The 12,109-nt window shown below is 40.3% G+C and overlaps 1 protein-coding gene across 4 annotated transcripts; it reads left to right on the plus strand.

Moving 5' to 3' along the window:
- Positions 1–1,386: 1,386 nt before the first annotated feature.
- On the plus strand, positions 1,387–8,614 carry LOC115535283 (uncharacterized). Of its 4 annotated transcripts, XR_003974439.1 has the most exons (14): positions 1,923–2,125; positions 2,417–2,586; positions 2,681–2,779; positions 2,904–3,136; positions 3,227–3,405; positions 3,496–3,589; positions 3,780–4,124; positions 4,446–4,537; positions 4,626–4,743; positions 5,083–5,199; positions 5,454–5,639; positions 5,861–6,013; positions 6,483–6,694; positions 6,822–8,614. XR_003974439.1 is itself a non-coding variant. In XM_030346350.1 (8 exons), the coding sequence occupies exons 1-7, from the start codon at positions 4,353–4,355 to the stop codon at positions 6,692–6,694; spliced, it is 891 nt and encodes a 296-aa protein (XP_030202210.1). In that variant the 5' UTR covers positions 4,245–4,352; the 3' UTR covers positions 6,822–8,614. The 4 variants fall into 4 exon arrangements, 1 of the variants encoding a protein (XP_030202210.1); XR_003974438.1 differs by lacking the exons at positions 1,923–2,125; positions 2,417–2,586; positions 2,681–2,779 and adding exons at positions 1,387–1,586; positions 1,680–1,818; XM_030346350.1 differs by lacking the exons at positions 1,923–2,125; positions 2,417–2,586; positions 2,681–2,779; ... (2 more) ...; positions 3,496–3,589; positions 3,780–4,124 and adding an exon at positions 4,245–4,365.
- The last annotated feature ends 3,495 nt before the right edge of the window (positions 8,615–12,109 follow it).

The following is a 12,109-nucleotide window of genomic DNA, read 5'->3' on the forward strand; positions in this document are numbered from 1 at the left end:
CAACCCCTCGACACAGAGCCGTGCACGAGCGCTAATGCTGCTTACGGCTTACCTCAACGGCAACCATTGCGTCACTTTTCAGGCCATTCAACTCCCTCAGCTGTCGCCATCGCTGAAAAGCGAATCCAATATTTATTCTCGTTTTTCCTCGAGCATTCTCTTACTTTTTTTTTGTTGCTGCCTTTTCATTTTCTGTCTTTCTTTTTCTTGCCTTTTTAAAAGGATGAACCGGGGCAAGTAACGGTGGCAGTGGTAACTTCTGTTTTTTTTCTTCCATCGTGTTAACGTTGTAGGCTCACTAGGTCTAGTCCACTGTCATGAACTACTATGACAACAACGCTTTCTTTGCCCTCCGTGAACGCGCTCAGGCCGGCTCAGGCTCGTACACAGAGGGGAGAGAACGCGCAGGCTTGTGATTGGTTCTTTATATTTGGGTACAATGTCTCAGATTGGTAAGCATTTTAACAGGTTTATAGCAGATACAGAATTCGTTTTTTTTTCGCTTCTTTTTCATTGCCCATAAGTTATTTATTGCTGTCAGGATGTAAAAACCAATTTCAACAACACATTAAAAAGTGCATATCACTGAAAATCGTACAATATGCCTTTAAGTTGTGTAAAGTTGTGTAGAAAACAAGCAAGGTGCTGTCTTTGAACAATTTATTATGCTCTCATGGTGCTTTCCCGGTCTTGTACCGGCAAAAGTCCGCAATAGAGATAAAGAAAAACCCGCTAAAACATGGTTTCTCAACGGGGGGCGTTCGAACCATATTAACTAGATGCCTTATTACAGTGGCGTCTAGAACGTCACCATAGGCGGTGTCATGCCAAATGTACTTTTTTTTATTACTTTTTAAATAGCCATAACTTGCTAAATTTTCAACCGATTTACAAACGGTTTGGTTTATTACAAACGTTATTAACGTGGTTATGATATTTAAACGTAAATCATTGTAGAATTCCTTACAGTTAAAATTAGGTTACCGTTTCGAAACGTAACTATCATTAAAACCGTGATAACTGTGTGATCTGACACTTTCACAGTAAATTTGTCCAGAATCAACCACAGTTAATAACACCCTCCCAGGCATAGGTGTAGTGTTAATGTTAATGCAGTTAGTTAATTTTAATGCATATCTGATATGGTTTTCTTATCATTAAGTAATGGCTACATTAACATTGTATTTTTTTGCACATTGCTGCTAACTTTGTTTGTGACTGATTGATGGTTGACAGTTTTTTCTTTTCTCCCTGCAGCTCCTTTATAGTCAACCCCCACCACACGTTATCGTCGTCATTTTGAATACCCAAAGGCACTTTTAAGAGCCACGTCCATCTGTCTGCCTTTCTGTCTGGCTGTCTGGCTATCTATCTGCCTGTTTGGCTGTCTAACTCTCTGTCTGCCTGTCTGTCTGTCTGTCTGTCTGTCTGTCTGTCTGTCTGTCTGTCTGTCTGTCTGTCTGGGTCAGTCTGTTTGTGTTGCAATGGCCATGAGACATACCATTGACCGCCAGCATCCCAGCTACAAAGAGGGGAAACGTAAATTGCTTGAAAGTAAACAAGACCACCTTATAGCTGAAGCTGAGGTTAGTGTTTTTATATCAAATGAATCGTTTTTCATTTGTCACCTGTCTCAGTTTCTGTACCTTTAATTATTGAATTTTCCCTTCAACACGCAGAGAGCCGTTGAGGAGAGGAAACGTGCGCGTTCTGGTGGAGGACCTCCATGTGGCTCCACTAGTGACGGTGCAAGACGAGGCAAGCCGAGGGGGAGGCGTGGAGGGCGACGCGGAGGGCGACGCAAAGCCTCAGCCACAGGTTCTTATCTGAATTATTGGACATTTATTGGAATTTAATGCGTAAATACTAGATGAGTTTGTAGCATGAAAGAATATTTATGAATGAATTTATGAACAGAAAAGTTTGTGGAGAGGCTTTCATCTCTAAATGCCTCTGGTCCTTCTGCCAAGCCTCAAAGAAGCTCTGCATCTTCATGGACTTTTCGGCAGCAGAAAGCCTCAGAGCGCTGGACAGAAGCACGACCAAACCACCTACAAGGCCTCATTGAAAAGGAGGCTGTTGGTCATCCCTTGTGTTGCCTCTGCCCCAAGCCGGCTGTTATTAGGTTGGATCACATTAATCTTAAACTTTATTTACCCAGGGTAGTAGCTGAGCATTACAGCAATTCTCAGTGCCCTGCTATATAGGCTAACATGCATGTCTTTTGGGGTGGGAGAGAAATTTGATACACAGAGGAAACCTACATGAATGTGAAAAGTACATCTAGGACCTTTGTATCAAACCGATTATCTAATTTAATTTAGAATACTGTAGCTTACTGTAACTTGAGTGTATTGTAGTTTATGAGTTATTCACATGAATAGTTGATTATATTATTAATTTTTTTCATCCCTAGGTGCAGAGAGTGTCTCCCTGAAGAGTGGTTCTGTGGGGACTGCGATGTACTGCATCACAAAAAACAGCCACTCCACAACAGGGAATGTCTGATACGTGGGTTCTTTGAACCCATTCCTCCAACCACACGCGTCATGAAAGGGGAGGATGGATATTTGACTCAGGAGCAAGGTATATACTCAACAAAGCTTTTATTTTGCTGTTCACATGTGTCTGCAGCTTTTAAAAGATAATATGAATGAATGGTCTTCTTTATTTATGCCAGCTTGCATCTTGCTAACTGTGAGTGTGTCAAACTGCGTCTGCGATGGCACAACCTTCACTGTGTTACCAGGCAAACCAGTGATTTTAATTAACATCAATGGTAAAAACAATTCACTATTTAAATTTATATTTGAAGATGATTTCCAGAAATAAAATCACACATCAAGATATTGGGGTCTTTCAAAATGTGTTTTAAGCATGTTTTTTTTCTTTCTTGCTCTAAGGACGTTATGACTTGCATCAGCCACTGTATGTATGTCAGACGTGCCAGCAGCAGAGGACCCCTGACATGAAGCACTTCCTTCAGAGTGGATATTGGCCAGCCTCTCTCAATACTTCCACGTTGTACACGTTGGACCTCTTGAGCTCCTTTCAGGAACTGAAAGTAATCTCTCCGGGATTCTCCAGACAGGCCTTCGCAAAGCTCCTGGAGCATCGCACCAAGTGTGGAGGACGAGTTAGTATTATTGTTCTTGGACATATTACAACATTTCTGTGCATAAGCAGACAACATCCCAAATATTTTTTTATTCTATGTATCTTCCAGTCTGGACATATCAAAGGCGACACCCTGCAGCGCAGCTTCTTGGAGTTTTCATATGCTTCGTTTGAGAAGGACCAACTCTGCTGTGGTGCTGTTCTCACCTGCCCAGCCTGCACACCAGAAATGTTGGCTGTTTCAGTAGATGGAAACAGAAAGTTATATCGCTTTCGCCGAAATGGAAGGTGCTCTTTGTTCCAGTGTTATTATTGATTGATTGATTGATTGATTTAGTTACATATTTAATACATTTCATTTCTATTTGTCTTCCACAGTTCTGGTGACCATGCCTTTTTTGAAGGTTTATTTGTGGCTGAAGACAGTGCAGTGTCTGGATTTGTGGACATGATCCAGAAAGCTGTGAAAAAGGCAAGTTTGAATCGTAATTTGACAAAATACTTCTGTTGCTAAAATAAACATATCTATCCAACATAGATTTCCTCCCCAACTGCAACTTCTGCCTGCCAACTAAAAAATCAAATTTAGTGAATACATGGCATATATAGTGTTTTATGATACCATTGATTTTATTTGATTTATTTTTGTTTACGTGTCATAGACACAGGGAAGAGGCACGTGTGGGGACTCCCAATGGACAGCAGCACGGGAGACATCAAGAAGGGCATCCAAATTGGATGAAGAGGGCATGGAGGTTGCTGTGTGTCGCCATGGTTTCCTTCTTAAAGCCCTTAATATGTACAGGGGAGAAATATTTGCCTGCCCCATGTACCTTCAAAAGGAGCTGATGCCAGCCAAGGCACAATTCTTTGCCATGGATGTGGCTTGCAAATACTGGCCATACCTGGAGAAAGTTGCCAGTGTCCTTCCTGCTCTCCAGGAGCTGACCACCATGAAACCTTTCCTCAGCGTCATGCATGCTCGAGCTCATGCTACCAAGTGTGAGGTATGTTTATTATTTTTTATTATGGTATGTAAATTGTAATGTTTATAATATTAAATTGAAGTTAATGGGTAGACTATATTATGTATATGTTTTGTGTTACCATTCCACTCAACCTTTACTAACATTAAATGGAGTGGTAGGAACCAGGAAGGAGCAGGGACAACCGCCGGTGAAGAGGTGGAACAAGTTAACAGCTACCTCTCTCGTTGTGCCCTTACGACAAAATATATGTCGAAAGCAGGTGAACAGAGTGTTTTCCATATTGTTGCATACTTCTTTTCAAAGACTGCATGATATCAACTCATACTTTGCCTTCAATAGCCCGGTTGGACATGCTCACATTGCATGCAATGTTGTGGAACCAGAAGAAAGGGGATTCCTTACACCAGGCACTTTCCACAAGATATGTGAAGGTAGGTCTAATGGTTTAATTTTGTCCTTTGTTTTTATCATTTGAGCTGTTAATCCTACAGACTTTATCCTGATTACACTGTTTATCAGACTTGTCAGAGGCTCCTGGATGAGACTGCAATGCTAGCAGAGCTAAAAACCCAGCTACATCTCTCAGATGAAATGGTGTCACAGTGGATCTCAGATGTGATGGAATGGGCAGCTGGTGGTAAGCATGACCAGATAACAGAAAATAACACAATACTTTTCCACTACTATTTGAATCTTCAGGTTTGATATTAAAGATCAGCCAACAATAGTTGGCTGATCATTCAGGGCAGTTAAAGTGATCTCTAGGGATTACAAGAGGTGGTGACATCACCTGCCACCAAGACCAGCAAACTGTGTGACATGTTGGGTTTTTTGTATATTCCAGTTTCTCTTCTGGAAGTATACATACCAAGTTGTACAATCAGGTTGGGTTAAGAGGGGTTTATGTGTAACATGAATTCAAACATCGAAACTGTTATGTGTTGTTTTATTTTGAATTGTACTATTATTTCTACAGAGACACGAGATGCATCTGACAACCTGCAAGGCACCACACACACAGGGCTTCAGCGGTCCATTGAGGGGCTCTACCTCAGTGTGAGGCAGCGGAAGCTAAATCTGTACCGTCAGAATGGTATTACTACTGTATAATATACACAAAAACAAATACATGGAATTAGTACACAATGTAGAAGCAATTACGCCAATTACAGCTCAATCATTACATTCTCTTCTGTTTGATTGTAACTGATTATTATCTAGATTGTCATTATTACATTCATCAGTCACTCACTGCAGCTTCACTTTCACTTTTTGAGTGCAATGTATTTTTTGCTTGACAAACAGTTCTGTCAAGAGCCTTCACCCATCTACTTCATGTCATTCTAGACAGCAACAAGCTTCGCCACCGGCTTCGGAGGAAGCTGGCAGAAGAGAAAAAGCTCCTTTTTCAGGAGATACAAAAGCACAACAAGCTTGACTCTGCAGCCAACATCGATGCAGCTGTGGTGGAGCACTCCCTGAGTGGAGAGAGCACTGTGTCCCCAATATGGCCTTGGGAGGTTCATGACAGCGGTATGTCAGTTTTTAGAAGATTTTTGTTAAGCTGTATACGGTATACTGCAATAAGTGTGCAAAAAAAATTGAGTTGTTTAACATTCATGTCGTTTCTATTTGTATTTTAAGTTTTCTACTTTTTGTATAAAATTGATAAAAGAGTACAATTGTGGTCGATACATAAATGTTTATATGCAACATTGAGTATTGTATTCATAAAACTGTAATTGACTTTTTAGCAAACATTGGAACCAAGAAACGGCTTCATGACCAAGTCATGACAACAAAGCGACTGCAGGAGGAAAAAAACATTCTGGTGATGGAGATGGCACAACACTGCACATGGTTGCAGAACCTGGCATTGGTTCTCAAAAACAAGGTGGCTGAGTCGGGTAAGTTGACGCAAAACATAGCTGTCCATGACCAACTCACTTTCAATCACAAACCTAATAGAGTACAACAATCGTTGTTTGCAGTGATGGTCATTTAATTGTACATAGTAAAATGGTGATTTACGTTGTTTGCTATGGTAACAAGTCAGTGGGGTTGTAAAGTGTGTCACTTTTGCCAAATGTGGAGATATTTAGCACTGTGGCTATAGCCTGAAATCAGAAGTCAACCAAATAATTGTGAACATTGGAATATGTGGCTAATGTGTCACACAGGGTTAGCATAAAAGTAAGCTTGTGCTTACTATTATCTCAATCTGAAGCCTGCTTTGTATCATGGCAACTATTCACATATGGTATTTAGATTTGGACAGGAGAGAGCTTTCTACTCTATTGAAGTTACAGTATGTGGACTCATGAAGCAATTTTACTATGTAGAAGGTCTGTAATGTAATCTCATGTATATTTTGAGGTGGAGAGTCTGGAGACAAAGGAGCTGAAGGACTTTGCAGTCTCTTGAGGAGAAGAAACACAGAGGTGTCAGAGGGGTTGCAAGTGGTCCTGCAAAAATACAAGACTGCTTTAGGTCCTGAGGCCTCTGTCATTCAAAATATTGAAGAGGAAGACCAAAGTGTCCACAGCAGTCCAGACACCAGTGAGGATGAAGAGGAAAGCATAATTTAGGTGACGTTCACATAACTACACAGATTAGTGTTACTCTTTAAAGATTATTTATGTATTTATTTATGCTTTTTCATTCTAAACAGCTCAACTTTAGCTTTTGATCTTACCTCTTGTTTTTTTCCCCCAGATTGAAGCTGCACTGAGGATGGACTAAGGAAATGGACTTGCCTAGAAAGCACTAATGTGATAAAACATGCATTCGGGCGTCTTATATTATTTCACACGCATAGATATTAACTTGGCACTATGGGGGAGGGAACCAAGGAAGGCAGGCTTTCCTATGATTGGCCGTTCTGAAGCGCGATATTCGATTGACAGCCCTCCTCAGCCCGAATTCAGCCAAGGGTTTCTTACTTGAAGGGACCTTCGCCCAGACGTGATTGTCTTCTGAGTTTCAGCCATTGACTACAATACAGAATGAATGAGAGGAGGGCTGAGGAAGGCTCTCAATCAAATATCGTGCTTCAGAAACAGCCAATCACAGGAAAGCACGCCCTGCCTTGATTCCCTCCCACATAGTGCCAAAATTAAATTTGAGCGAGAGAGCATAACATCATTCGCGAGAGGCTGTTTTGTATGACCAAAGTTATTCCCCCCTCTCGCTTGCAACGAGGTAATGCTCTCGAGGATCTTTTTTCCTGGCTCGGGGAGCTGCGCTCTGAGTGCGGACGTGCGCACAGATAATTTGGGCGCTCGCAGTTAACATCTACGTGTATGAAATAATATAATACGCCCGAATGCATGTTTTATCCCATTAGTGCTTTATGGCACTAATGTGTCGCCATACTCAACCGCTTATCCTGGCAACTTCACACCTGACACTGCACCCTTGGGTCTTCTGCAATACACCCACCAAGTGTAAAATAAATCAGATGAACACTACTAACTGCTTCCTGTCAACTGACAGCAGTCAGCTGACCGTCATTACATCGCTGTAGCACGTGAACATTCATTGGTGCCATACTTGACAGCTCTCCACACAGTTACATAGCATTGTGGTGAATGTTCAGACCACTGTTTCATCTCTCCCCTTCCAGCGTCACAGATTATCAATCTTGGTGATGGAGGCACTAGCATTTTGGTGTGTTATTTAGTTAATGTGTGTAAAAGATGACTTCCTCAAATGTCTTGTTTTGTTCGGAATTCAAAGATATTCAGTTGACAGAATATATAGAAGTATAAAGAAACCAGAAAATATTACATTTGAGAATCTGGAATCTGATCATTTTGAATTTTTTTATTTTTCAAAAAATGAAAAAGTGATTAATCGTTCATCCAAACAGTTGGTTATTAATTAAAATCAAATAGTTGCATGTCATGTAAAATGTAAATCAAGGAGAACGACCATTTTGATTGATAGGGTGGCGTGACTAAGTATGTATACATATAATATGTATGTAATATGCATTAGACTGTATGTAACAAAGAGACAGTTGTAAAGTTAATATAGGTACGTACAGTATAACTGGATTACATGTTCTGTTGTCAGTGCTTATGTAAAGCTAACCCTACAGTCCATTTTTAAGAAATACAGCCCAAATTGTTTGTGTGTTGGACAGATCCATTTGGTGCATTTTCTCCAGTATTGTTGCAAAAGATGAATACATTATTGCCAAAAATGACCATTTTTTGTTTTACTTTTCCATAATGTTTAGAAACATCATGTGACAGTTTTGTGTTTTATAAAAAAAGATAGCCTATCAAGAGAAAATATGGGAAACAAACATAAATAATGCATAATTAATTATATTTTGAATTGAGTTAAATTTAACATCACATACGTTATTATTTATGTGGATTACATCAATTAACTGATCTCCTTGTGATATATTTCACCCAAATCATCTATATGCAGTATAATGTAGCCTATGTTTTACTTGTAGATTTTTGATTCAGTAAAGATTCATTTTCCTAAACTTATTTACAACCCTCCTCTTGGTGTAAGAACTACAAGTATCCCTTCTAACTTGTATGGTTCCTAAAATTTCAAAGGAACGATTGTAATGGGCATTGTATTTTTAAATACATTGTATTCCCCATGATTAGAAGTTTGCAGTATTAAACTGGATGATAACATTGTAATTAATAACATTACAATGTTACATATAAATGTAGTATTGTTCAGTACTATATTGGGTATATATTATGTTCTATGATACTTAAATACTAAACCTAAATTGTCATGTTAATATCAAATTGAAGTTGGGGTTGACTGACGTCTTGAAAACCTTGGGGGGTGTACACTAGCCAGTAAGGCTATTGCTAGTTATCTGCGACTGCTGTCGATTATTAATCCATCCTACTGCAGGTATACTGAACTAAATGGTTTTGTTTGGAAGCCACACCATATTAAAACCAAATTATAAATCACATTTACACTTTATAGCAGGAAAATAGATTGAAGGATGAGGTCTGAAAGATATGTTTTGAAACGTTGCTTAATACGTTTCGCCATTGAACACACACCTTTCTGTCGGCGAGATAGAGCAGCAGGAAAAACATAAAAAAAGCACTCATAAATGTATATATATTACCTTTTTCATAAAATATATCTAGTCACGATATAAACATATACGTTATGGTCATACTTTAAGAACTGTTGCTGTTAAGAATTGGAGTGGATATATGATTTCGGAACCCTAATGTCAACATATTAACCCTAAACCGGAAGGAGGATACCAGAACTACAATTTGTCCCGAGTTATAGTGTGCTGTGTCATAGCTATTGTAGTTCCAATTAATTATCTCTAATATGTAAAACTGGGATCACGAACGTTGCAAGCTCATTATATGTTTTTAAGGGTGGGAAGCACGCCTGTTTGGTCTGATTTTAACTTTCTTATTGGTAAGAGGGTGTAATCATGTTTTTTATAGGTTTTGACCCTACTCTATTGGTCTGCTGTCGAGTATGATAGTACATGTGCAGAACTTTCCAAAACAGTTGACCCCATGTCTGTAGCATATTTTGTTGTTGAACTACAAGCCTTCAAAAGTGTCACAGGTACAAGGTTCAAAGGGCACACCTGAGGAGCAGGAACCGCCCACAAATCTCAAATTGACATATGTTGCTCCCTAGGTCAAGACCTTTCCAACGATGTCTTCACTGTTGTCCTATGCCAATTTTTGATTTTCTTGTTGGTAGACTACACATCATGGCTGTTTGCCGTATACATTCAGAGACCTCTTTAAGGGCAAAGCTGGAAACAATCACTCAAAATCTTTTAACGGGTATTTTGTGGCCAGATTTATTGAACATATTGATTATAGGATTATACGCAGTCATACTATTCAATGTGGACCAGTTTCAAGTTTATTTTCAACACAGTCTCAATCCCTACTCGTCAAATGTGTGACGCATGGCCAAGGATCCCTGGCGTTAATTTGCGACGAAAAATGGGTACCTTTTTCGTTGTTTTTCAACGCCTGATAGACAGTCATGTTAATCCCTCACCGTCGGATATAGACGAAAGGAAATCAATGTCTATCAACGGTGATGCCGTCAGGTTATGCAAATATTGTCGATTGATTTGTTTGACAGATTCACCATTAAACGTGTTTCTGGTGACATTTCTAGTGAGAAATTTACTTTTTCCTTGAATAATCTTCACTCAGTGAATGTGTATGATCTTTATTCATATTTATTATCTGAATGGGAAATGCAATATTTTAGGATCGATTCACCGTTAAACGTGTTTCTAATAACATTTCTAGCGAGAAATATACTTTTTGCTTTCATAATCTTCAGTCAGTGATTGTGTCTGATCTTTAGTTTTATAGTTATTAGGAAGATTTAATCGTCTCGCTCGCATGTCTCAACGACGTCAGGTTGCTAGGGACGCTGCTTTCGCTAAACTAGCAGATCACGTGTTTCCTGCGTTTGTGTTATTAAACCGTTACTTTATGTAACTTTTAATGATATTGTAATAACCACAGGCGAGGTATTGAGCGAAGTAAGCTTGATAGCAGGTTTATTGGAGTCCACAATCGGACAGGCAGGCACAGCTCCACCGGAAAACTACAACAACCAAAACTCCCCCCCGGAAGGAAACCCCCGGAACCCCCTCTCAGAAGGCCCGCCCCTTACTCCCAAACCCTCTGACGTGAAACACGTTTATTTGTGAGAGCCAACATGGAGCCAACCCAGTCGCCAAAAGCATATGTTGACAGCGTACGTTTTCGTGAACACTGGATTACGTCGCATTTCAACATAAAAATAGAAATGCGACGTAGCACACGCACGCACACACACACACACACACACACACACACACACACACACACACACACACACACACACACACACACACACACACACACACACACACACACACACACACACACACACACACACACACACACACACACAATGCATTTCGCTGCTAAAACAACAACTTGGGCTGCTTCTAGGACATTTTGGGTGGATTTTGAACGGTATGTGGGCAGGACGTTTTTTGTAAAAACCACGCGGCAAAGGAGCTTCCGTGTGTTGTTTTTGTCGGGTCCGATGGTTAAAAAATAGACAGATATTCCAAGGTATCCTTAAAAGGCAGCTTGGATGTTTTTATTTTCTGCAGTTTAGACTTCTTCTATAACCTATTTTTGAAAGCAAAACACCAAGCTCAATGATTGAACGAGGCAGGGTTATTTGAAACAATTTATTAAATATATATTTGTGTGAGGTCATTCCTTCTCCTGAGTTTGCTTCCTATTTATGTCTACTGTACAACCCTACTGTCCACAAGCATCACCCCCCCCCCCCCCCCCCCCCCTCCCCATATGGATTTGGAGAATTGTTGCCACGTCCCAGTGGTGGAGGTATCATATATATGAAAGAGGGCATTCAATTATACTACAATGATCAATTAGGAGGCCGAAGCCCTAAAGGAAATGATGCAATAGGTGACTGGGTCGACAACATTTAAGTAAACGCATACGCTTCAACCTGTGGCTCTAGCCCTACAGGAAATGACTCAGCAAGTGCTCCATCTCGTTGCACCTGCACCCAGCGGCTCGCTTGCAAGATTTTGGCCTGAAGTTCTTCCCAGACCTACACCCTAGCCATCCAACACGCATATCTGAAAATCAGGCTTCTCTTTAATAATGACAAAAAGTTACGAGAGAAACACACATTAACTTTTTGTTATCTCATAAGCGGCGTGGTGCCGGCTCCTTTTGACCTTTTGACCCCAGACTTCAAAAACGTGGCCACAGGCCAGCTGTGTCTACACACCTTAAGCCACAAATGTACACCTCCATCCCACAAAAAATGGGGACTAGAAACTAACCTCTGTCTTATGTACATTTACTGTACTGTTGGAGGTCAAGCCCCTTTTCCGACCTTTTCGAGCTGGCTAGGGAGGCTAAAATGTTTACACACATTTCCCGGGGCCCCGAGAACGACATATCCGAGATTTG

The sequence above is a fragment of the Gadus morhua genome, chromosome 22 (genome assembly GCF_902167405.1).
Source record: "Gadus morhua chromosome 22, gadMor3.0, whole genome shotgun sequence".
Lineage (NCBI taxonomy): Eukaryota > Metazoa > Chordata > Actinopteri > Gadiformes > Gadidae > Gadus > Gadus morhua.

Coding starts and splice junctions, on each gene's coding strand:
- LOC115535283 (XM_030346350.1), top strand. Junction 5,640..5,860: donor TTGGGAGGTTCATGACAGCG/GTATGTCAGTTT, acceptor TTGACTTTTTAG/CAAACATTGGAACCAAGAAA. Junction 6,014..6,482: donor AAACAAGGTGGCTGAGTCGG/GTAAGTTGACGC, acceptor GTATATTTTGAG/GTGGAGAGTCTGGAGACAAA.